Source organism: Notamacropus eugenii, chromosome 5, assembly GCF_028372415.1.
Source record: "Notamacropus eugenii isolate mMacEug1 chromosome 5, mMacEug1.pri_v2, whole genome shotgun sequence".
Lineage (NCBI taxonomy): Eukaryota > Metazoa > Chordata > Mammalia > Diprotodontia > Macropodidae > Notamacropus > Notamacropus eugenii.
The window spans coordinates 438,540,058-438,566,305 of NC_092876.1; the positions used below are offsets into that span (position 1 = coordinate 438,540,058).

General features: G+C 37.1%; 1 protein-coding gene across 3 annotated transcripts in view; it reads left to right on the top strand.

Moving 5' to 3' along the window:
- The window catches only part of CFAP47 (cilia and flagella associated protein 47), a 917,896-nt gene that overhangs the window by 317,187 nt on the left and 574,461 nt on the right, over positions 1-26,248 (top strand). For all 3 annotated transcript variants that reach the window (XM_072615192.1, XM_072615194.1, XM_072615193.1), the window contains exons 35-36: positions 3,297-3,413; positions 10,210-10,344. In XM_072615192.1, coding sequence (XP_072471293.1) covers positions 3,297-3,413; positions 10,210-10,344 — 252 coding nt within the window. The remainder of the gene's footprint in view (positions 1-3,296; positions 3,414-10,209; positions 10,345-26,248) is intronic.

The following is a 26,248-nucleotide window of genomic DNA, read 5'->3' on the forward strand; positions in this document are numbered from 1 at the left end:
CAGGTATAAAGATTGAAATTATAAACAAATTAGGGGAGCAAGAACAGTCAGATTTATGGAGAACAGAGAAATTTATGACGCAACAAGAGATAGAGAACATTATAAAGTGCCAAATGGATAATTTTGATTACATTAAATTAATAAGATTTTGCACAAAGAAATCCAATGCAACCAAGATTAGGAGAGAAGCAGAAAACTGGGAAAGAGTTTTTGCAACTAGTGTCTGTGATAAAGGCCTCATTTCTAAAATATATAGAGAACTGAGTGAAATATACAAGAATACAGGTCATTCCCCAATTGATAAATGGTCAAAGGATATGAATAGGGAATTTTCAGAGGAAATAATTAAAGCTATCTATAATCATATGATAAAATGCTCTAAATCTAATCTATTGATTAGAGAGATGCAAATCAAAACAATTCTGAGGTACCACCTCACGCCTATCAGATTGGCTAACATGACAAAACAGGAAGATGATAAATGTTAGAGAAGATGTGGGAGAGTTGGAACACTAATTCTCTGTTGGTGGAGCTGTCAGCTGATCCAACCATTCTGGAGAGCAATTTGGAACTATGCCCAAAGGGCTACAAGAGTGTGCATATCCTTTGACCCAACAGTATCATCGCTTCTGGGACTCTATCTGAAAGAGATCATAGAAATGGAAAGGGTCCCACATGTGGCCAAAAACTGGAAATCAGAGGGATGCCCAGCAATTGGGGAATGGTTGAATAAGTTGTGGTATATGAATGTAATGGAATACTAATGTACTATGAGAAAAGATGAACAGGAAGACTTCAGAGAAGTCTGGAAAGACTTATATGAACTGATGCTGAGTAAAAGGAGCAGAACCAGGAGAACTTTGTACACAGCAACGATCACAGTTTGTGAGGAATTTTTCTGGTAGACTTAGTACTTCATTGAAATGTATGGACTTAAAAAATTTCCACTGAATTCTTGAGGCAAAATACCTTCCACATCTAGAGAAAGAACTATGGAATTGGATTGCAGATAGAAAAAGACCATTTCCTTTTATATTATGTTTTGTTTTGTTTCATGATTTCTTCCATTTATTTTAATTCTTCTATGCAACATGCATTTAATAGGAATGTATGTGTAGAACCTATATAAGATTGTATGCAGTCTCAGGGAGAGTGTGGGGAGGGAGGAGGGAATGATGACGAAGGAGTGGCAAAAACTCTAAGATATATGGAAGTGATTGTCAACACTGAAGACAAATAACATAATTCAATTAAAAAAAAAAAGGAAAAAAAATATAGCCAGTAAACCCGAAGTAAAAAAAGGCAACTTTTGGCCATGGAGTGTACTTTCCCTTGAGTAGAACACCAGAGAAAAGGAGAGAAGAGAAGAGGAGAGGAGAGGAGCTGCTACTCATTCACAGGTTGTGTATGTCCTTCGTTCTCATAGAGGACCATAACATCAAGACGATAACAGGATGCCATGACTTACAGTTGGCTTTGATTTGAGTGAGGGAGGGCTGTGCAAGGTTACCAACCTCCAGAGCTCTCTGGGTCCAGTGGTCAGATATTATTCAGAATGACTGGAGATGGTCAGAATGCAATATGGGACCTTGGTCTTTTTAGGCTAAGGCCTAACCTATCTGTTCTCTAAATCTATATTTGAAATAATATATACTTGAAATTAATAGACTATCTATATTAGTCTCACTTAGTTGTTAGGGTCAGCTCTTCCTAAAGAATGGACACTAATCCTATAGTCAAACTAAAAATAAATCAAATTATTCAATGATAGCTGATTTCCTTTGTCATTTTAGATTCTCTTCTCTCTGTTTTAAATAAGGACAACATTTTCCCTCTCTAGTTCTATGATAGTTTTATTCTCCATATTCTTTCACAGATAACTGATGGAGGTTATAAAAGAACATATACCATTGCTTTATAGTAGGATGTTATTCATCTTGGCTTAGAACTTTAACTCATGGAGTGTCTATGTGCCCTCATAATAATTATCTCTACTCAAGAGAGGAAGGTCATTTTACTTGTTTGGACAAAATACAAGAAAATATTGCAGACATAATCATTGAATTTGATAATACAAAGATAAAATATATTGTATGACAAAAACATAAGGTCAGTTATAGAAACATAATGAGAACTTTTTTCAAGTATTAAATAAATATCTAACTTTCAGAATCTATAAGAAACTGACATATATCTATAGTATACTTCCCCACGGAACAATAAAGAACACAAACTATGAAAGAAGCACTGTCAGCTTTTAGTAAATGTGTGAAAACATATTCAAATAATTCCCTCTTCAGTGAAATGCAAATCAGAATGACCATAAAATACCAACTGAAAACCATGATGAAATTTGACTAGATAAGTGATCTAATATCAAAATAGAGCAAAAAAAAAAAATGGTATAAAAAATCCAATGATAGTATGCCTTTAAGAAGTAGGTGCTCTTGTACTTATTGATGGTAATGTAGACCTGTCACAAATATTTTGGAGACTAATATGATAATATTGACAAGTGTGATAAAACTAATCATATCGTTTGATCTAACAATGTCATGTCTAGGACTTTAGTCCCAAACATCTTCAAGAGAAAAAAGAATGTATCTCTACAAAAACATTCATTAGTTGTTCTATTTTTAATGAGCAAAAAAACAAAACATCAAAACTATAAAACCTATGTTAAGCATATAAGAATTATATAATGTCCAAATAAATAACATAATGTTGATGTAATACAATAGTTTGGTAATATAAAATGATAAATATGAAGCACATAAGGATATACAGAAAACATGTGAATGAAATGATACAAAATAAAATCATCAGAAGTATATGTATATATTATGTATATACATAATATATACATAAATATATACACATATGTTTCAGATTGCCTATAGCTAAAATAGATAGAAAAGAACAAAAAAAAGAACAGGTAAAAGTCATAGATTCTCAGGTTTGGGAAGGGACGCATTTGTAATTCCTTTAATTATATTTTGTAAATTTTTAAGTGTTTTGTGCAACTTTTTATGCCTACATTTAAAATGTTTATTTTTCCATTGGTTTTGTGAACCATTATTAAGGTATTTTTGTTGTTTTGTTTATAGCAACATATTTCATAGAGCAAATGGTTGGGCTATGTATCTTCTTTCCTTACTAACATTTTGATATAGTACACATCACTTTCATCATTTCCTTTTTTTCTGGATGTTATTTTACTGTATCAGCAAGAACTATAGCAGAGCAACACTTTTCTTCCCGCTCCAACTAAAGTGTTAGTTTTTTGTCTTTTGCAGATACCGACACATTTTGTAGACATGTACACCTCTCCATACAGTCCTGAGCAGCGCTTGCACAATTGTTTGATTGTTGTGAACGCTCTACGTGAAGTTGATTTAAATATAGATATACAGGTAAATGGTTTTATATTATGTATGCCATAGATCATTTATGAGCTCTTCTGTTGCTTTGTTCCTTTGCAATATTGTTTAAGTCATAGTTTTTCACATGAATTGAAAAAGATTTTCTGCAGGATATTATTTGGTGTAGAAACTGAAATATAACTCCATGGAAGGCTTTTGCAGTTTTTTAGTATGTAGTGTTATGTATGCCCAACTGTGCATAATAAGACTCTAATTCTGTTGAGAGACTCAGAGATCATGAACTACCTGAATAAAACTTTAGTATTTTATTAATCTTACTAGAGTGCTAAGAATGAATTAAAGAAGCAGAGTTTTATATATATATATATGTATATATATATATATACATATATAACATATATATGGAGGTTTTATTATATTTTTACAATTATGAATATATATTTATTATTTATAATAATTTTATAATGTAAAATACTAATCTTAGATTTCTCTTGTTTTTGCTCAAATAAATAGACATGTGGAGATTGTAATAGTGAGGCCATATTTCAATTTACTTGGATCTCCAACTGGGAATTCCATTTGGCCTTTCAATATTGTCTGTTGTGCTTTTGCAAGAACTATGTTAGAGAATTTGAAAGATTAAAAAAACCATAAGACATTGACCTTGCCCTTGAAGAGGTCATAATCTTTAGGGTAGATGCATTAAAAGTTAGCTAACAATGTGAAGGACTGGTTGACAAAATTTTCAATAAATGAGACACACTGTGTTATATGAGTTTAGAAGAGAGAGTTAACGCTGCAGTATAGAGTGGTCAGAAGAGACCTGACTGAAATAGCTGGGAACTGATAGAGTTTGGAAAAGATTTAATTATAAAGCCATAGTAGTTGGGAAGTGAGATAGTAAAAGATTAGAGGTGGAAATGAAAAGGTAAACTTGAGGATCAGTGATTTGTCAGTCACGTTGGAGGCAAAATATTTGTATGATGGGGGAAGAGGTTGGAAAAATGTTAGGGTCAGATTTTCAGATCTTGAGTGCCAGGATATGACACAGGCTTTATTTCTAATGGAGATCCTAAAAAGTTTTTGAGGAAGGAAATGCTACAATAAAAGTGATTCTTAACAGCTATTATTAAAGAATGTAAAATGTTCTAGAGAGGAAGTAACTACAGATAAAAAGGCCATTTTAGGAGGCTGTTGAAATACCCAAGGATGAAGGAACGAGAGCTTGAACAAAGGTGAAGGTGGCTGACCACAGAGGTCATTTAGGCTATGCTACTATGAAGTCATAGAAATTCTCTATCTGTGATCAATGGTAGATAGTAATCTAGATTCTACTGTGATATTTTTAATGACATGAATCCACTGCCTTACATAACCCAATCCAGATAGGTTAAATGAGTAGAGAGTTGCCTAGGAGGGAATTAGTAGGTGGAATTGACTTGATAAGTAGGAGTTCTTCCAGCAACAGCTGATTTGGTTTGGTTTGAACTTCTTTATAAAACATGGAAAGGGAAAGAAAAGAATGAAAAAGAAAATTCTATAGATGGCCCAGTTAGGATATAGGCACACATAATATGGGAGACAGGACATATAAGATAGTATCTGCCCATTGACTAGGGAATGGCTAAATAAACTGTAATTCATAGAGGTAATGGAATAGTACTGAACTATAAGAAATATGAAGAATCAGAGAAGCATGATAAGACCTACATGAACTCATGCAAAACAACGTAATCAGAACAATGAAAACAACATATATAGTGAATATAATGATATAAATGCAAGCAAAAATAATGAACCTGAATACCGTGTAATTATAATGACTAAGGGGGCAGCTAGGTGGTACAGTGGATAGAGCACCAGTCCTGGAGTCCAGAAGGTCTAATTCAAATCTGGCCTGAGACACTTACTAGCTGTGTCACTCTGACAAAATCACTGAACCCTGTTAGCCTTGGTTTCTTTATCTGTAAAATGGGCTGGGAAAGGACATGGCACTGTCAAGTGTCTCTACCAAGAAAACCTCAGATGAGATCATGAAGAGTCAGATATGAGTGAAGTGGCTGAATTAGAAAAGAATGACTAAAAACTGGCCTTGAAGAACAATTATTTACTGCATCTACTTACTTTCTTAGGAAAGGTTAAGGACTATGGATGTGGAACACTACAGATACTACAATATTCAGTTGATATTTTGGTTAGTTTCTTTAACTACTTTTTGTCTCTTTTTGTTTTTATCTTTGTCACAATATCTGGCTCTTTCGGAGAGATATTGGGAAAAAAAAGATGGTAGAAAAAAACCTCTTGGTTTTTTAAAAAGGTATTCTATCAGATGGATAGAATTTTGATATAATTTATTAAAATGTGATTTAGAGTGAGAAGACCTGGGGCCCAACCCTGCAGCTTACTGCCCTTGTGACTTGGATCAAGTCAATCAGTCCCTCTGGGCTTTAATTTTCTTATTAGTTAGATAACAAGGTTGAACTGAACAATCTTGTATGTCCTTTTCAGGTCTACTATGACTCTTGAATTATAACTTGTCAGATATAAGCGAAGGTATACATGGTCACTCGTTAATTTTACTCTCCATTCACCAATTGTATGGCTTGAATATTTATGATCATAATATGGTTTTAGACTGTAAGAGAAAATTACAAATTATATTTGGGGCTCTGTGGGAGAATAATGACTCAGGGGTATTAAGGCATTATTATTTGTAGGCTACATATCCCAGGGAATCCCCATGTGGTAGGGAATAGTAGGAAACAGAAGGTAACTTTATTAGGCACAGCCCAAGTGGAGTAAGGCTGGAACTAGAACCTCTAAACAAAGGTATGTATCCTCTGATGCTGTCTCCATAAAATTGGTTATAATTATGCCTTGGACAGTAAGGAAGCTAAGAGGACTGACTCCCTGCCCCCTTAAAGGCACAGTCCTGTAGGGAACAAGTTTTGTTGTTTTTTTTTTACAACCCATCCCCAGAAAAACCCCAAGAATTTTCCAGAGAAAGAACTCATTGGTAAGTATATCTATGTCTATACAAAGGCTCAATAGATAGATATTTAGCAATCAAATCTTTAGCTTTTTGGATAAAAATATTTTCTCTCTTTCGCTCTAGATTTATATAGACAGATTCTAAGCAATAAAAATATATCTATAGCCATATAAATACTAAGATCTATATATAGAAAGATACTAAGCAATAAAATAGATGTATCTAAATGCTAAGATACTACATAGATATTAAATAATAAAAATACATATAAATATATTTACCAATAAGATAGTTTTTTCTGAATTCTCTTTTTTCAGTGAGGGGGAGGTGTTGATAAGAGCAGCTTCTTTTTCCTGTAGGGTTACTTCTTTAAGGGAGCAGGGAATCCTTTTAGCTTCCTTAATGCCTAAAGGATGAAAACTCACCCTACAAAGAGCTGGTGTCAAAGGTTTGAGTAAAACTCTTATTACTCTGAACTAGCATTACTAATTGCCTTAGAGACTCTGGAGGCGGAGGGGAGTAGGGTTTTATGAGTCAATGTCATTTTAAACTTTAGGAATTCTTTTTAGTCATTTAGAGTAAAATTGTTTTTATTGCATTTTATGGTACTTGAGTATCTCATTACATTTTAACCCCAAGCCTAAATCACTGGACTCATTCTAGAATGAGGGAAAATAATGGTTTATTGGTATAGCAAGGAAAAGATGTGTTTGTTAACACGATTGCCTCTTCTGAAGAATCTCTGACCTAGGAAAGAAAGAGCCACTGCCATTAAGGCTACAAGTTGACAATGGACTTAGTCCTGTGGCAACTAATGGCTCACTAATATAGTCACTCCCTATAACTCTCCCTGTAGAGTTTAGGAACTTCTAAGAATGTAGATTTTTGTAGGTTATTTTGCTTTTCTGTCCATAACATTCAAATTTATTGTTCCTCACTGCATCTGATTTTCACATTCCCTTCTTCCCTGTGTCTACTTGGGGGCAAGATCTATGGGAAGTAAAAAAAAAAAATGATGATGTATAACGTTTTTAAGTATCTACTAAACAGCTGCATTCTCAAGTACATGAGACTTTCCTTGGAGGACATCTGCTCAGCCCCCTTTGCAGTCATTGAATGTGGATGTGGAAATTAGGGATCATTTTCTCTGGTCTTATTTCCTCACTAATTCAAATTCTAAATATTTATTCTTCTTATATGTATCTTCTCGAATTATACACTTATCACTGAGGCTAGCCATGGTGAGGTCACAAGGGCAGACTACATTTTCCAATCCCTTTTCATTACCTGTTATCATGATTTTCTCTGGGGTTGATTACTCTGGGGTAACCCATTTTCTCAATAGAAGCACTGAATTCCAAATGCCCCCACTCCCTTCTCAGATTCCTAAGGAATCATTATATCCCATCTTCTGGTCTGAGGGATCATTCCAAGTGGAGCAGTGGGAAAGCAAGTAGGGAAAAGGAAAAAATAAAGTTATTCAGAACACAAACATAAGTGGTGCCTGAAAATGACAGTTTTATGCCCACCCCCAAAGTGTGGTATAATCAAATGGGTCATTTGTCAAGAGTTACTTTTGAGCTATTTTACATTTCACTTCCACTTAAAAGCACCACCAAGTGTTTTTTTTTTTTGTTTTTTGTTTTTTTCTTATGGCAGTTTCATTCTCTGTGGATGACTCTGTCATGAACATTCTATTGCTTTTTCTGCTGTGGCTGCAGCTGGTTTTGCAACTGCCTCAGCAGCTGACCTGTGGTTGCTTTGGTGCTCAGGAAGGAGGGGGGAGAACAATCTTCCCCTATCTTCATAGACCCAAGAATCATCTTTACACCTAAAAGAGGGAAGGAGAGGTGTGGGGGTGGAGACTGTCCATTTACTACATCCATGAAGTTCTGGCTCCTCAGGAGGGCAGCTAGGTGGTGCAGTGGATAGAGCACCTGTGCAGGAGTCAGGAGGACCTGAGTTCAAATCTCATCTCAGACACTTGACACTCACTAGCTGTGTGACCTTGGGCAAGTCACTTAACCCCAATTGCCTCATCCTGGGTCATCTCCAGTCATCCTGATGAATATCTGGTCCCTGGATCCAGATGGCTCTGGAGGAGAAGTGAGGCTGGTGACCAGCACAGCCCTCCCTCACTCAAAACAAAGTCAAGTGCAAGTCATGTCATTATTTCTCTGATGGCATCGTCTCCCACAATGAAGGATGATTATCACACAGGCTCCTTAGGAAATTAAGTGTCCTCATGGTAGACAGGAGCAATCAGAGGGTATCCACATTTACTCTGAAGTAGGGGAGAAGAGTCCCTCCATCATGTATCACCAAGTGGGTACTACATACAAACCAAGTCTAATTCTTCAAGGTGAGAGTTCTTCAAATATTTGAAAGCTAAATTTAACCTAGTTCATTCATTCATGTATATATATATAAACATATATAAACACATATGCGAATATGTATACACATGTATGTACATGTGTGTATGTATGTGTATATGTATATGCACACACTTTATGCTTCTGAATCCCATCCTCTAGAACTTTAATCAGTGCTGCTTTTAAAATATAGGGTCCCAAGAGAGCCTGATATTCCAGATGTGTTCTAACTGGTACCAAGTACAGTGGAGCAATTATCTCCCTTGTTTTAGAGGAATGCTTCTGGTAATGACAGCTCCAGACTGTGTAAGGGTTTTGTTTGTTTTCAGCACTGTTGATTCCCTATTGAGCTTGTTGTCACTTAAATGCTCCTAAGTCTCCCTATAACCCTCGCTAGAGAAATTAGGAATTTCTAGAAATGGTGATTTTTGTAGACTATTTTGCTTTTCTTTCCATGACTCTTGAGCTGATTTTCACATTCCTTAATCTCTGTCTCTGTTTTGAGTGTGTGTGTATGAGGGTCATCATAACATTGGAAGTAAAAAAAAAAATAACATTTTTTAAAAATATCTAATAACTGACTGCTGTTGGGCAACTAAGTGGCACAGTGGATAGAGTGCCAGGTCTGAAGTCAAGAAGACTCATCTTTGTGAGTTCAAATCTGGCCTCAGACACTAGCTATATAACCCTGGGCCAGTTGTGTAATCCTATTTGCCTCAGTTTCCTCTTCTGTGAAATGACTAGAGAAGGAAAAGGCAAATCAATATCTTTGCCAAGAATACCCCAAATGGTCAAAAAGAGTTGGGCATGACTGAAAAGACTGAACAACTGACTGTTTTATCCAAACTGTTGATTTCACTGGAGTAGGAAATTCTAGGTAAGGAAAGTCCAGCTATCAATGCTTATAGACAGCTGTCTTATATTAAGTTGCCCAGGGCATTAAGCGCTTAATGACTTCGCAAAGTTCCTACAGCCAGTAGGTATTAACAGTATTCCCACTGCTACATCTAGATCTTCCTGAACGGGTTGATGGGTGGGCAGAGGAAGAGGAGAGGAAGGGAAGAAGCATTTAATAAGCATTTACATAGAACCTACTATGGACTAAGGCATAATGCTAAGCACTTAATAAATGGTATCTTAATTTATCTTCACAAGAACGCTGTAAAGTAGGCACAGTTATTATCTCCATTTTATAGTTGAGGAAATTTAGGAAAACAGAAGTTACACGATTTGCACCACAGTTAAGTGTGGGGGTTCAAATTTGAACTCAGGTCTTTGTGACTCACCTCAGGCTTAGAGCTCTACCTGTTGTACCACTTGAGTGCCTCTCAGGTCACTTCCCCATCCACTGTACCCCACTGCCTCTCATATCTGCCTAACAGTGTCCTTATCTTTCATTGGGGTTCTTCACTTATATTTTTATTCTGCTAATGTATACATTTTTTTCCTTTGAAACTAGGCCGTTGACATTTGTGATCCAAATCCAGTCCTCATGCTCATGTTTTGCGTCTATCTGTATGAAAATCTGCCATCTTACTTGCCTACAAAGATTGTTCAGTTTCCTTGTTCTCTGCATGCCACTGTTATCAGACAGGTATGTATGGCTCTGGGTAGGAATATAAAAATTCCTGGTCCTTGGCTCTAAAGAGCTCCCTGAAGTCTAAAAATAGTGTCAAGCATTTAAACGGTATAGGGATACTGAAATTGTATGCATACTTGCATATGCTATGTAACTGATATCTTAGTGGTGGGTGGAGAGAGGAAGTGTCACATTCCTGCTTCATCTGGACAAGACCATATAATAAATTATTGGCATATATATTATGAAATTTTTTGAGTTCACCCATTAATTGGCTGAATTATGTATTACTGGTAGTTGCAAATGAGTGTGGTATGAGGGGGAGGAAGAGAGTTAAACTTCATTTTTAAAGTGGTTTTGACACTTTATGGTCATGAGATTCATTTAGTTCATAAGGGAATTGATTTACTAAGTAGACAGGAAGACCTAACATTTTCTGAGTCTTTCAGGCAATTGCTTACTCCCCAGTGATTTTGTCCAGATTCAAGTACGGAAAAGCAAACATTATAACTATAATAATATATGTAACTATAATTATATTATATAATAGTGACTTGCCTAGCTAGTCTTTACAGACTAACTAGTCTATACAGATATTAATTTATTGATATAATATGTAAATTCTCAAGAGAAAGAGTTTATTCCTGAATAATCAATGGAAGCTTCTTGGGGGAGGTGGCTTTTAAGATTCTAAAATTTGTGTGAACCAGCAACTTATTCTAATAGGAAAAATTGCTAGGGAGGAAAAAAAAAGATTGTTCCCATGGATCTAATCATTTATTACCTCTATGTGGATAATTTTCATATCTATTTATCCAACGCTAACCTCTGTCCTCACCTCTTTTATCACCAGCTGATTCTTGGATATTTCAAATTGGATGTCTCAGACATCTCAAGGGAGCTAAGTGATACAGTGGGTAGAGCGCTGAGCTGGAGTCAGGAAGACTCATCTTCCTGAGTTCAAATATGGCCTCAAAGACTTCCCAGCTCTGTGACCCTGGGAAAGTCACTTTATCCTGTTTGCCTCAGTTTGTTTCATCTGCAAAATGAGCTGGAGAATGAAATGGCATACCACTCCAGTATCTTTGCCAAGAAAACTTCAAATAGGGTCACAAAGAGTCAGACATGACTGAAAAGGACTGAATAACAACAGAGTCATCTCAAACTCAACATGTCCAAAAACAGAACTATTATCTTTCCCTCTAACCTCTGCTTTCTCCCCTCCTTTCCTGTTTTGTGAAGGGTACCATGATCCTTTCAATCATTCAGGCTTGCAACCTAAGTGTTACTCTTAATTTCTCATTCAAATTCAACTCACATATCCAATGTCTTTCCAAGTTATGCGGTTTCTTCCTTCTCCACATCTTTTCTAAATGTCCTCTTCTCTTCCCTTACACAGCTGTCACTCTGATGTGGGCCCTCATCATTTCATGCCTGGACTATTGCAGTAGCCTTCTGCCTGATCTCTCTGCCTCAAGACCCTCCCCATTCCAGTCCATCCTGCATTCAGCTGCCAAAGTGATCTTCCTAAAGTCCAGCTCTAACCATGTCACCAATATTCAATTAACTCCAGTTTTCTCTTCCTCTGTTTGGCTTTTATATCACTTCGTAACCCAGTTCCCTCCTGCCTTTCCAGTCTTTTTACACTTTACTGGCCATTCCCCTGCCCCAGCCCACAGTCTGTGATCCCGTGACATTGGTTTCTTTGCTGTTCCAACATAATACCTCATCTTACACAATGCCTTTCCACTAGCCTTTGGAGGTTGCTGGAATGCTTTCTCTCAGCCTCCACTCTCTGACTTCCCTGCCTTTCTCTAAGACCCATGTCAAATACCACTTACTTTAAGAGGTGTTTTTACAATTCCCTTGATATTTTTGATTTCCCTCTGGAATTTCCTTCTCTTTTTATTGTATATATCTTATGTATACATGGTTGTTTGTGTATTGTTTCCCCCTTAGAATGGAATATCCTTAAGGGAAAGAACTATATTTTTTGCCTTTTTTTAATCCCCTGAACTTAGCACAGTACCTGGCACATAGTGACTTAGAAAATGCTTGTTGAATACTTATCCTTATTGAATCATATGCTCTAGCCTAATACTATCTTTGGAACCTCATTTTGTCATTAACTTTCCCTTAAAACTTTGTGTCATGTTCAAATATGATAAACGTGCCATCTTGTGTCTGTATTTAATTTACTGATAATAATATTATAAAACAACAACCACAAAATATAGAGCCTAGTACAGAATCCATAGGTACTCTAGTGGAGACCTGTTAAGTTGACATTCAATGACTATGTTGGCACCCAGTCATTCTACCATTTTAGCATCTGTTCAATTGTTCTGTAGTCTAGTCTCCTTCCTCTCATCTTCTCCATAGGAATTGTATGAAATGCTTTATCAAATTCTTTGCTAACATCTAGGTAAACTGTACAATATTCTCCTCATATATGACCTAGTTTGGGGCAAGGACCATTTTTACCTTCCTTGATATCCCCAGTTCTTAGCAGAGTGCCTGGCATGTAGTAGGTCCTCAATAAATGCTTTGAGATTTACTTGAGTGTCAGACAATAAAATAAGGTTAATCTTGGTGTATTTATTTTGTTATTGTTGTTCATCATGTCCCACTTTCCAGGACCTTATTTGGGGTTTTCTTGGCACAGTTACTGGAGTGGGTTGCTAGTTTCTCCTCCAGCTCATTTTCATTATAGATGAAGGAATTGATAGCTATTAAGTGTATGAGGCCAGATTTGAATTCATGAACATGAGTTTTCCTGATTCCAAGCCCAGAGCTCTATCCAATGCAGATGAAGTTACTGTAATAACAGTTTATTTTCTTTTCCCAAGAAATTTCTCTTCCCTTTTGAAAATGAAAGAATTTATCATTCTCTAATCTTTTGTGTTACCTCTCCATTTCCTGGTCATCTTTCAAATAGCACTGATTGTGGTCTAGCAGTCTCCACCAATTCTTTCAACTGCTGAGAATGTTATTCATTTGACCTGACAATTTGATTTTATCAATCAATCAATCAGTTTTTTTTATTAAGCACTTACTACACACTAGGCACTATACTAATCTCTAATGATGTAAAGAAAGGCAAAATCACACTCTGCCCCCAAGGAATTCATTTTCTAATGAGAGAGACTATGCAAGCAACCAAGTACATAGGGATATATACAATGTAAATGGGAGGTAATTGAAAGGGAAGATTTTTAACAAGAGGAGTGGTATGGGGATATAGGAGGTGGTACTAAAAAGTTCTCTTGCAGAAAGTGGGATTCAAGCTAAGTCTTGAAAGAATACAGTAGGTAGGTGTGAGGAGGGAGGGAGTTCTAGGCATGGGGGACAGCCAGTAAAAATGCAGAGTAGGGAAATGGACTGTCTTTGTGAGAGACACAGGTGAAGAAAAAGATATGGAGGAAGATATTTGACTAATGTGAGATGAGAAGAAGGGAAGAAAAAGAAGTTGATGGCAAATAGTTTTAAATTTTTCCATAAAGTATGAGGTGAAGTCTTTAGCTGAGAGAGTAAGCATTGGTTTGAAGAGAGATGAGAAGGTTCTGATAAGGTTAGCTCAGAAGCTTTCTTACTATCTCTGTAATTTTCTTGGGTATCAACTCCCTATTAGCCATTTTAGTTTCTATTTTTTTGTTCTATCGTTTCCATTTCAACAATCATTCCTTATTTTGTCGTCAATTAATAAACATTCATTAAGTGCTTACTATTTGCCAGTGTGCTAAGCATTGGGGATACAAAAAGAGGCAAAAGACAGTCCCAGAGTCATCTTCACTTATGTCTTCTTGCCACTGGACTCTGATGACCTTGGAGGAGAGAATGAGGCTTATGATAGTACAGTTGTGCCTCACATAAATCCAGTTCACTTGTAAGTCAAGACACCGCCATCCTGGTATCATTGGTTCTCTTTGAGAATGAAAGATGAATGACAACAAAAGACAGTTCCTGCCCTCAAGGAGCTCATAATCTAGCGGGGGAAGACAAAACAAACAGAAATTAAGAAATGTGGGGTGAGGAAGGGGAAGGGTACCTGACAAGGGAGCATTATAAAATTTAGAAGAGTGCAGCTGTGTGGAAAATGATGAAATGGCTTCCCAGGTTAACCTCCTTTTATGGAGCATCGGACAGAGTCCTCTAGTGTCCACCTCCACTTTCTCCAATCAGAGCGAAGACAAAGGTCCCAGGGTCAGGGGCTACTGAGGAGGTGTGAGTCACAGAGTTGAATGATCTTTCAAGATGATGAGGTTCTAGGAACCATGATGAAATCCAAACGTATAGTTATATGGGAATAATGAGATGACTGTCTTGGGTATCTTTCTTAAATGGGGCATCTGGGACGTTTTTGAACTCTTGACAACACAAATGCTAAGAACTCTGAGTGGTTAAACATATGATCTTTTGAAAATGTTAATATTGATGCCAGAGGCTCATTGTATATAACTTTTATCTAGATAAAGACCTAGTTGAACTTACTGATGGCAGTCTAAGGAAGCATGTTCCAATTCAATACTGAGGAAATAAAATTTCTGAAGAGTCTATTGCTAATGAAATTGAGGCTTGCCCTGTGCTCTGAGGAGTCACCACTGAAAATTTGGTAGGCTGAGTTTCTGTCTGTGGGTCAGGCAGACTATTTATTATTCTCATCGGTTTTTGTGGTCTTCTTGTTCTTGACTTCAAATGGACTTCCAAAAAGAAATTGTAAGCCATGACACAACCACATGAGGAGCAGTTTCTGTCTTGCCAAAGAAGGGAAAGGTTGATATAAGAGGAAGCAGCAGTCATGGCTGCCTCCTGGACCATATGAGGTAAAGGCAGAGGAGCGATCTATAGTCTGTTTGATGAACAGGAATGAGATTATGGAACCTGAGCCTGGGGGAGAGTGGACCAGGAAAAGTTATAGACCAGATGAAATTGTAAGCCTAGTAGAACATAGCAATGACCAAAAATAAGGCTATAGGAATGAGAAAGACAGTGACCAACAGTCCCTAGCGGTGGTGAGAAACCAGTCTAAGAAATGCTTTTTTCTATTCCCCCACTCTGGCCCTCCAGAAGGAAAACCATCTGCCCTTTCAAATCCTTTACTTCTTTCTTTACCCCTTTCTGATTCAAAGGGAGAAATCTGGGTGGAAAGGAGAAAAGCCAATTTTATCTGCAGGAGATTCTTGTAACTTACTCTTGGATGAGTTATTCTCTGAATGTTTACTTTCAGAGTTTGTACTATTAAAATGTTGCTATAAAAACTTTTGTAATGTGTATGTATGTTGTCTATGTAGGTTATGGCCTATCCATTTGGCTTGTCTAAATATGACTCACTGAGAGTTTTTAATAGGTATCTTAGGAATACTGTCAACCATGATTCCTGAGATATCTTAGGAATACTGCCAACCATGATTCCTGCCAACAGAGGAGTGGGAGAAAGGGCAACAAGGCTAGCTACTCAGCTCTCCTCAGAGAAGAGCTAACAGACAAGAATTCTATCTATGTCGTTAGTCTGAAGGAAATCATTTTTTCGGGAGGGCTCAGAATGCTTTCTTGATTTTGTCCCATTGTCCCTTAAAGAGAATGGGGTGCCCCAAATTTGTAAACCAAATGTTAGTTACACAGAAAAGCGTTATGAATATTACTGAATAAACCTCTTTATCCAAACAGATGGCAACAAAAATTAGATAATTTATACAGATCAAATAATACAAATATACAGATCAAATATACAAAATGAATGATGGGGTGGGGTAAAAGTAGGGAGAAGGAAAAGAAGAGAAAAGAAGAGAGGAGAGAGTAGACAGAAAGAGAAGCTAGAAATCAGAAATAAGTCAAGGCACCAGCTTTATCCCATATTTCAGGTTTCGAGACTCCTTTTCTCTCCCTAGAGTCTGGGAGCAGATGTATCTTCTCTCAAAGCAGGAAAAAGGTTTCTGCTCATCCAAGCTCTTTTGCCAACTCCTCATATAGCTTTGAGTCATTATTTTTCCACTAATGAGGAGAATTTTATGCAAATTTTCCAGTTTTGAACCCAAGGTTACCCTTGGTAACCATTAAGGTCAGGGCTGGAGCCAATTAAAGTGTGAGAGAGAGCCTATATAACTTATTAGTAATATGACAAAGATTATTCGAATTATAAACATAACCAGAGAGACCCATATAATCTGCATGCCTGAAGCTTGTGGAATAGCACAGCTGCCACATTTATCTAAGGTCAATCTGGGGTGACAGGCTACCCTTTGGACTGCTTGGACTAATAGAGTAGGTTTGCTTTAGCTGTGCAATAGCTGGCCAACTTTCATTGTTTGGAACTCAAGGACTCAGATCATGTAGAAGTGACCTTAGCAAGTCTTCTGATAGTAAAGTATCTCTGCTTAGAGCTAGATCACTCCTGGCTTTACTTTTATAGTTTCTGTGATAGCAACATAAATACATCATTTATTTATTCAACAAACATTTATTTCATGCCTGGTTTAGTCAAAATGTTTTTTCTGTAGATTGTGGGGTAGATCAGTAGTGTCAATCTCAAATAGAAGGTGATCCCTGCTGGGAGTATATTGACTTAGAAAACCACAAATTAACATTGTCTATTGTTACATGTACTATAATACAGAAGTGGAAAAACTCAAAACACATTCAGAACTTCTGGTCCCTCGTGGTTGTATCCTGGGCCATCTTCTCTTCTCCCTCTGCACTGCTTCACTTGGTGATCTCAGAGTAATTTAATTACTATCTCTATGATGATGAGTCTCAAATCTGCCTTTCCTCCACCAATCTCTCGGCTGACCTCCAGTCTTGCTTCTCTTTTCATACATTTTGAACCCAATGTCCAGTAGACATCTTAAATTCAATTTACCCAAAGCAGAGCTCATTATTATTCTGTCTTTTTCTTCACCCACTCAAACCCTCATTTCCTCCTATTATTATTATTATTATTATTATTATTACTATTATTATTCCCTCATTACCTACCATCGTAGAGGGCAACATCATTCTCCCTCTCCTTCAGGCTCTCAACCTAGGACTCATCCTGTATAACTCTCCCTTTTCCCCCTCACCTATTTCAAGGCCTCTTGATTTTACCTTTGCAACACCTCTCAAATGCCCCCCATTCTTTCTTCTGATAGTGCTACCCCTGTAGTTCAGGCTCTCATCACCTTATTCCTTGATTATTGCAATACCCTGCCAGTGGGCTTATTTGACTCAAATATATCCCCTGCCTAATCCATTCTCCATTCTGCCATTAAAATGATTTTTCTAAAATACAGGATTGATAATATGAACCATGTACTCAGTAAACTGTGGTGACTTTTTATTGCCTCTAGGAATAAATACAAAATACTTTGTTTGGCATTCAAAACCTTTCTTGACCTAGCACCTTCCCTCCCTGCTCCCATTCTACTCTCCCACCTTTCTAGTCTTCTTACACCTAACTTCACCACATGTACTCTGTAATCCAGTGACACTGACCTGGCTGTTGCATAGACAAGATACTCTTTATCTCTCAGCTCTGGACATTTTCTCTGGCTTCCCCCCATGCTTGGAATACCTCTCCCTTCTCCACTGTGACTATTGACCTCCCTGGCTTCCTTTACATTCCAACTAAAATCCTACCCTCTAAAGGAAGCCTTCCCCAACTCCTCTTGATTCTAGTGACTTTGGTATGTTATTTATTTCCTATTTAGCTTGCTTTGTGCATATTTGTTTACATAGATTGTAAGAGTCTTGGGGGCAGCGACTATCTTTTGTCACTTTTTGTATCCTGAGCATTTAGCAAAATGCCTGACATGCATGTTATTGGTTATTGATTGATGTGAAAAAGCCTAGGAAAACCTAGCTATCCTCACAAATATTCCAGCAAAAATTTAAAAACATCAGCTCAAACAATGGTCCATAAGACCACGGTACTCTCTAGTACAGGATGTCATACTTGCAGATACTCTGAGTATCTGCACTTAGCAACAGCATTTAAGCTGTCCTGATGTGGTAAATGGATTCTGAAGCCATCAGGAATTCAACCTGATCTGTTAGAGCTTCTGTGAAGAATGGAATTAGTCCCTGTTGCCCACTGGGCAAGGGGATAAGGCCAATCAGTCCATGCATACCTCTAGAATCTTCAGTGTTCCTGAAGACCATACTTCTGTTGAAGCTACAGAGATCTGGAGATAAGAAGGACAAGATGATTGTCTGACATAGTGGAGAAGTGGAAGACATGGTTCAGCCCCCATACAGTGCATGTCAGGAAACCTCCAAAGTCCTGAGACCAGTTTTACTTCTGACATCTGTTTCAGGATTATCAAAGCTACAATGCATTGAAACAAATTTCAGCTGATAGCTGAACAAAGATAAGGAAACCAGAAGGGGGAGTCAAGGTCACTATCCATGTTGGGATATCAGGAGATGGAGGCAGAATACAAGAAGTACAGAAGAACGTGGGGCCCGATTCCAGTTACTCCACCGCAGGAGCAGTATCATCCAGATTTCAGAGGTGACAGGACTAGATAGGTACTGCCTCACCCAAAAGTGTAAGAAGAGTTAGGACAAAATCAATTCAGCAGTTGAAGTTTGAGACATGAGTAAACATAAGAAATCTCTGAATATAATGAATACTCCGAGTTAAGAGAAATCCAAGAGATAAACTCAGATAAAGAGAATAGCTACAAGATAAACACAAATGCAGTTTCATTAAAAAGAATGATGGCCACAAAAACTTCTTCAAGAACGCACAAAAGAAATGAAACGGGAAATTAAAAAAAATGACATTAAATCCTTTGAGAAAAAATTGTAGAATAGATAGCAATGGAAATTGTCTCCTTAAAATAAAGGGAATAAACAAAACTCGATTATTCAGTGAGAAAACAAGAAATATTAGCACAAGGTCAAAATGTAGAAAGAAGTAAATTGAAAACAATTCATGAGGAGAAAATTTAAGAATCTTAGGATCCTTTGAACATCATGACTGACTAAAAAATCTGGACAACTTATTTTTAAAAACATAAAACAAACCTTTGCAGATTAGAATCAGAGGAAAAAGTGAACGCAGGAGGAATCAGGATCATGGGAAAATGGTAGACTATAAGGATCTAAATGAGCCTCCTACCATCTTCTATTTCATGGTAGTGCTCTAAAAAGCACAACAGGAGAAACAATGAAAAAGAAAACCAGGGGGAATCAGCTGTTAATATTTCTTTTTAACCAGGAGTATATAAAAACCTTCAGGAAGCCATGAGTGGAGACAAGTCAAGGTAAGTGGGATATAAAATATGTTGATTTCCCAAAAGCAGGAGATAGGGCCAGAGCGGATCCCAGCTCAAGGTGACATGGCAAAAGCACAGTCACTGCAAGAAAACAGACAAATCGATAGAAACATGCCCAGCTTGGCCCAAGTCTGACCCGATGTTCATCTAACCTGGGTCTGTACCACAATAGGAGACAAGGCCGGGCAATTCTTACAGGACAGGGAGTCTAGTCTTAATTATCACACTCAGGAATAAGTAGAGCCTGTCCACACAATCCAGGAGTACAGAAGAATAATTTGATTGAAGCACAGCCCCAAATTCAGAAACTGAGGATAAAAATATGAGTAAAAAAGAAGAAAATACTAAATATAGTGTAGAAATGCCTTATACTGAGAGTTGACCAATAGGTAAACCCAGAAGAAATTCCAAATAAGATCAAATGGCATATGTTAAATACTTTGTACATATTAAAGTACTTTGTAAATCTGAGTTATTATTATTAATAGTAGTATTAACTGAAAATAATAACCATAAAAAAGGTTGGATACCATATTTGAGAAATCAAAAACAAGTTTTTGAAGGAGAGAACAAAGTGAAAATAGAATATGTTGGTGATTTCTGAAAGCTCCCAAGTGATAACTCCTCAGAATATGGTAGTTAAAATCTAGAGTATTCGAGTCAAAGAAAAAAATTCAAGCACAAAGTATTGTCCAAAAGCAGCAGCCATTCTAATGGGAGGAGATGTTGAATTATGATATTTAAAAAGGTGAAAAATAAAATTTTTAACGAAGAAAAGCCTATCTCATAAAATTGAATATTATCCAACAAAGGAAAAAATAGATCTTTAATAAAAAACGGATTTTTAAACCTTCCTGATGAAAAGGCCAGAAGTGAGTAGACACTTTGGAATGGCAATGCAAGAGACCAGAGAGGCATAGAAAGGTGCAGACATTTCATAAATTCAAAGGGACTATGTGAGGAAGAGCCATTTATATGCTTAATTAGAGGAGAAGCAATAAGTTTGCTCTTAGGACTATAATGTCTCTAAGAGTCAAAGAGAAAGTCAACTAAGAGAGTAAAAGGGGGTAGGGAAGGTTTTGTCTTATTTTGATATTCTTAGGACTAGGGGACTATACTTTGGAGGAAATGAGAATGAAACAGAGGGGACTCACAATATCACATATTAAGAATGTATGACTATACAAACATGGAGGAAGAGATGGGAAGCACACATGTCCAATGAAAGGCCTTTTCTTCTGATTTCACCTTACCTTTATGTCCCAGGAAACTTTCTTTGGGAAATCTAATTTTGCTGCAGATTTGAATCAGACTTGGTACTCACATTTCTTTAGTGTCTTCTTACTGGAGGGCAGATTGGATTGAGTTCCAAAATGTCCATTTGAAGGGCCACAGAAGTGTCTTTTCCTCATATTCTACCAACTGCACTGTTTTTGAGTTTCTTTGGATTTCTCCATCATCTCCCCACCCCTACCCAGAACCCCTTTTCATCTTCTTTTTGCATGTTGTTGTCTTCTCCTATTAAATTGTAAGGTCCTTGAAGGCCAGGATTGCTTTTCTTTTCTTTGTATATCTCTAGCACATTGGACAGTGACTAGCATATAGTAGGTGCTTAAAAATGTTTGTTGACTGACTGATTTGGAAAAAAAGGAAGACTACACACACATACAACATACAAACAGCTTGATGTAGAAGTCAATTAATTTTTAAAAGATATAAATAGGGGCCAAAAGATGAAAATGAATATGGAGTAGCACCCAGTTCGCTCCCAGGTACTTAAAAGGGACAGCAGGATAGATGAAGGAAGAGCTATACATAAAATAAACTCTAATGTTAGAAGGGTTGGAGGAGACTGCAGGGAAATTAAAAGGAAAAAATAAGAAAGAGTAAAAAAGCTTGTGATCAATGGCTGCATAAGGTAAAGAGAAGGACAATAGAATGGAAACAGACTGCTTCACTTACTGACCACAAGTGTTATTCAAACTGCTTTTCTTTTACTACCTTATTTTTTATTTGTACATGGGGGTCAAAGATAGGATAAAGCCTGAGAGGACAGATTATGGGACAAAAAATGTAATTAGCAGTCACAACCATGATTATGAATGGGAGGAACTCAACCATAAAACAGAAAAAGATAATAATATGTTTTAGAAAGCAAAATTCAACAATATGTTATTTACAAAAAACAGACTTGGAACATAAAGTTTCACATAGAATTAAAAATGAGGGGCTGGAGTGGAATTTTTTATGCCTAATACGCATATAAATCAAAATAAAGCAACAGCTATGATAAAAAGGATAAGCAGGGAAACTACGTTATGCTTAAAAAAAGCACACCTAAAGAATTAATGCGTACATTGAAAATGATAGAATCTAAATACTTAAAGAAATATTACATTAATTTCAGGAAGCAGCAGTAAAACTGTCAAAGTAGAGGGACTTTGATGTACTTCTTTCAGACAGATAAATCTAGAAAAAAGATAAGCAAGAAAGAACTTAAGGACCCTATATAACTTTAGAGAAATTAGAGATGAGAAATATCTGTCAATTACTGAATGAGAGTAGAAATAAATTTATTTATTTCTTAGTCATTCATAGAATCTCTCTGAAAAGCTGACTGTATTAGGGAACAAAAACACTTAGACAAAACATGAAGAAAGCAGAAATAAACACATCATTTGTTGATTCCAATGCAATAATAATTATGTATAATAAGAGGTTGCAGAAGAACCGAAAAAACAAAAATCAATTGGAGACTAAATAACTTATTGCTAGCAGAGTATTGCATGGAAGAACCAGTGATAGAACCAATAGAAAATTGCACCAAGGAAAATCTCAACACTGAGGCAAAGCACCAGAATTTATGGATTACTACTAACATAAGGAGAAAATGCATATTTAAAATAATGTTATCAGAAAGAACAAATCAATAAGTTGGATAAAGTCTAAAAAAAGAAAGTAAAACACCAAATCAAAACCTTGAAATTGATGACAAAATTAAAATTCTGAAAATCAAGGGAGATAAAATTGAAACTGAAGAAGGGAGCAACACTGGTTTGATAAATAAAAGTAGGAATTTGCTTTTAAAAATAAAGAATATAGCTAACTAGCTGTTCTGTTGTTTTTTTTTTAATGGAGGAAAAACAAATTGTTATAATATAAATAAATCTAAAACAATTGAAATGGAAGTAAAAGGATCAGAAACCGCTTGGCTCAATTACATGCGAACAAAAATGGTAGTTTAGATGAAAATGATGAATTCTATCACAAATATGAAATACCCTGATTAAAAGGAAGATTTTTAATAACCTAATATCAGAAAAAAGAAATTGAGCAATGAATGAAAGCTGAAAGGGGAGGAAGATATAGGGCCAGAAGGATTTGCAAGTGAATTCTCTCAAATACTCAAAGAACAATTAATTCCAATAATGTATGAGTGTTTACAAAAATAGAAAAGAGAAGAGGCCCTGACAAGCACTTTTCTTTGACGGCAATATGGTCTTGGTTTCTGCCCCAAGGAGGAACCAAGTAAGGACAACAACAACAACAGCAAAAACAACAGCAGCAAAAACAACAGAAACAGCAACAACAGCAACAACAACAACAGCAAAATCAACAGCAAAAAAGAACAAAAACAGCAACAATGGTAACAACAGCAACAGCAACAACAACAAAAACAATAACAAACAACAACAAATAACACCAGCAACAACAACAAAAACAACAGCAAAAACAACAGTAACAACAGCAGCAACAACAACAACAGTAACAACAGCGACAACAACAAAACAACAGTAACAACAGCAAGAACAACAAAAACAACAATAGTAACAACAGCAACAACAGCAAAAACAACAACAAAATCAACAAAAACAACAAAAACAACAGCAAATCAACAAAAACAGCAACAATGGTAACAACAGCAACAACAAAACAATAACAACAGCAACAACAACAACACAATAGTAACAACAGCAACAACAGCAAAAACAACAACAGTAACAGCAACAAAATCAACAAAAACAACAAAAACTGTGCCACAACATCCCAGTGAACACTTGCAGACATTTGAAATGCAATAGTAGTGAATAGGCTAACACACGTATTTAAGAGTTCTACACCATTTGAAGGTTATATTTATACCTGAAATTCGGTGTTGGGTTAAAATAAGGAAAACTACAAATGTAATCAATCACATAAGTGATAAAAATTATTTGAAAAACACGTGGTTCTATCAATACCTGTTGAAAACCTTTTGACAGCATCCAAAATCCATTTCTGTTACAAGATGTTAGAGATAACTGGGTTTTCCCTTAAGTAACACCTTTCTAAAACCAAAGCAAAAGTTATATAAAGAGGGAAGGAGGCAAGATGGGGGAGTAAAAACATGGAGTTGCTTGAGTTCTCCCCCCAAACCATCCAGATATCTTTTAAAAATGACTCTAAACCAATTCTAGACCAGCAGAACCCACAGAAAGACAGAGTCAGACAAATTTCCCACCTAAGACAACCTGGATGGTCGAGGGGAAAGGTCTATTGAACTGGGCTGGGAGAGAAGTAGAGTTGAGCTACACCACACACCAGGCCCCAGAGAACCCAGAGCATGCCTCAAGGGCCTGAATCACTGACAGATGAGGCAGTGTCTAGACCTCTCAACTCACAGATACCATAGACAGCTTAGAAGGTATAGCACCAACCCGATATTCACATTGCCTAGAGCAGTCACGCACAATTCTGAATCATGAAATGCCATAAACTCTCCACATGGAAGACAAAACTAAAACATTTATTCAGACACCAGAAAGCCAAATCCATCATTAGCAACAAAGAAATCTATACACAGTAACAATGCAGAGGGCACTACCATCCCCAGGCTTTATACAAACCAGCTCCTTTAAAAAAATTCACAGACAAGCTCTCCCACTTGCGCTGGTTACTGCCTGCTTTCTCCCACTTCTGACTGCTCTGACTCACTTCTTGCTCTACCTGTTCAGCAAACTCCTCCCACCACAGGTTCCATATGTCTCAGACTTCCATGTGACCCAGGTAGTTCACATGGGCCTATTAATGAGTGGGAAAGATCTTCCCATTTAAATTACCATCACAGAAGGTAAGTGCGAAAGGCCTGTGGGAACTGAGTGAGAGAGGAGTGCAGCCCTGGTGTGGTGGCGGCAGCAGTAGCAACAGAGTGGCTACCAGAGCTCTCAACCCACAGACCACAGATGGTAAGGGGATCTAACAACTAATCAGAAGGAGATTATAGGGATCTCTTTGCTCGCACTGAGGCAGGATTCAGTTGCTTTGTCCTTGTGTAATGGTAATTTAAATGGAGAGATATTTCCCATTCATTAATAGGTCCATGTGACCTCCCTGGGTCACATGGAAGTCAGAGTCTTATGATGCCTGTGGTGGGAGGAGCTTGCTGGACAGGTGAATCAGGAAGGATAGAACAAGAAAAAGAAGAGCTAGAGCAGAGCTGAGAAGAAGGTGGACTAGTCAGAGCTAGGAAGGAGGCAGGCAAGCAGGGTACTGGCTAGCATGAATGAGAGAGATTGTGATTTTGTTTAACAGAGCTGGTTTGTGGGAAGCCTAGCAGTGGAGAGGTTTGGGGATGGTATTGTTCTCTGTATTGCTATTGTGTATAGATTTTTGTTACTATGATAGATTTGGCTTTCTGGTATCTGAATTAATGAATAAATGTTTTGGTTCTGTCATCCACACGGAAAGTCTGTTGTATTTCATGATTCAGAATTGTGCCAGGATATTCATGGGCACCGTTAGGTACTCAGAATATTGCATTGGTGCTACACTTTGCTTGGATCTGGGTCGCAGTCCTGGGTGGCAATCCTGGGGTGAGGAAGAGTGATGGCATAGCTGGTGGCAGCAGTGGAGAGGGAATCCTCCTGACAGCTTCAGGGCAGGAAAGAGTGCTTGTGGTCACTCCCAGACCAGAATATAGGCTAGGAGAGGAGCAAACACCTCTCCTTGGATCATATCACCTTAGAAGAACTCAAAATTTACAGGTCCTTAGAAGTATCTTTGAAAACAGCTGCACAAAACCCATGAGGCTTGGGACAATATATTCTCCATGATGGAATCAGAGCCCTACCTTAACAAAGAGTTAAAACGTCAAGTAATTGGTAGGGAAAATGAGCAAACAACAGGAAAAAAAAAAACCTCAGACTATAGAAACTTACTTTGGTGACAAGAAAGCTTAAAACACACACTTAGAAGAAGACAACAGAGTCAAAGCTCCTACATCCAAAGCCTCCAAGAAAAGTATGAATTAGTCTCAGGCCATGAAAGAGCTGAAAAAGGATTTTGAAAATCAAGAAAGAGAAGTAGAGGAAAAATTGCTTTCACATGTAACTGAGAAAGAAGTTACACAAGCAATGGGATATAGAAATCTATTTTACCCTAAAGGAAACTAACAAGGGAAGGGTATAAAAGAAGGTGGGGGTTAATAGAAGGGAGGCCAGGTTGGGAGAAGAGGTAATTAGAATGCAGCTGTCACAGGAGGAGGGGAGAGATGAGGAGAAAATTTGGAACTCAAAATCTTGTGGAAGTGAATGTTGAAAATAAATAACTTTTGAAATGTGAAAAAATATATAAAGAAAAGTTAGAGGAGTATCTAATAATAATAGATTGAAAACAAAGGTGCC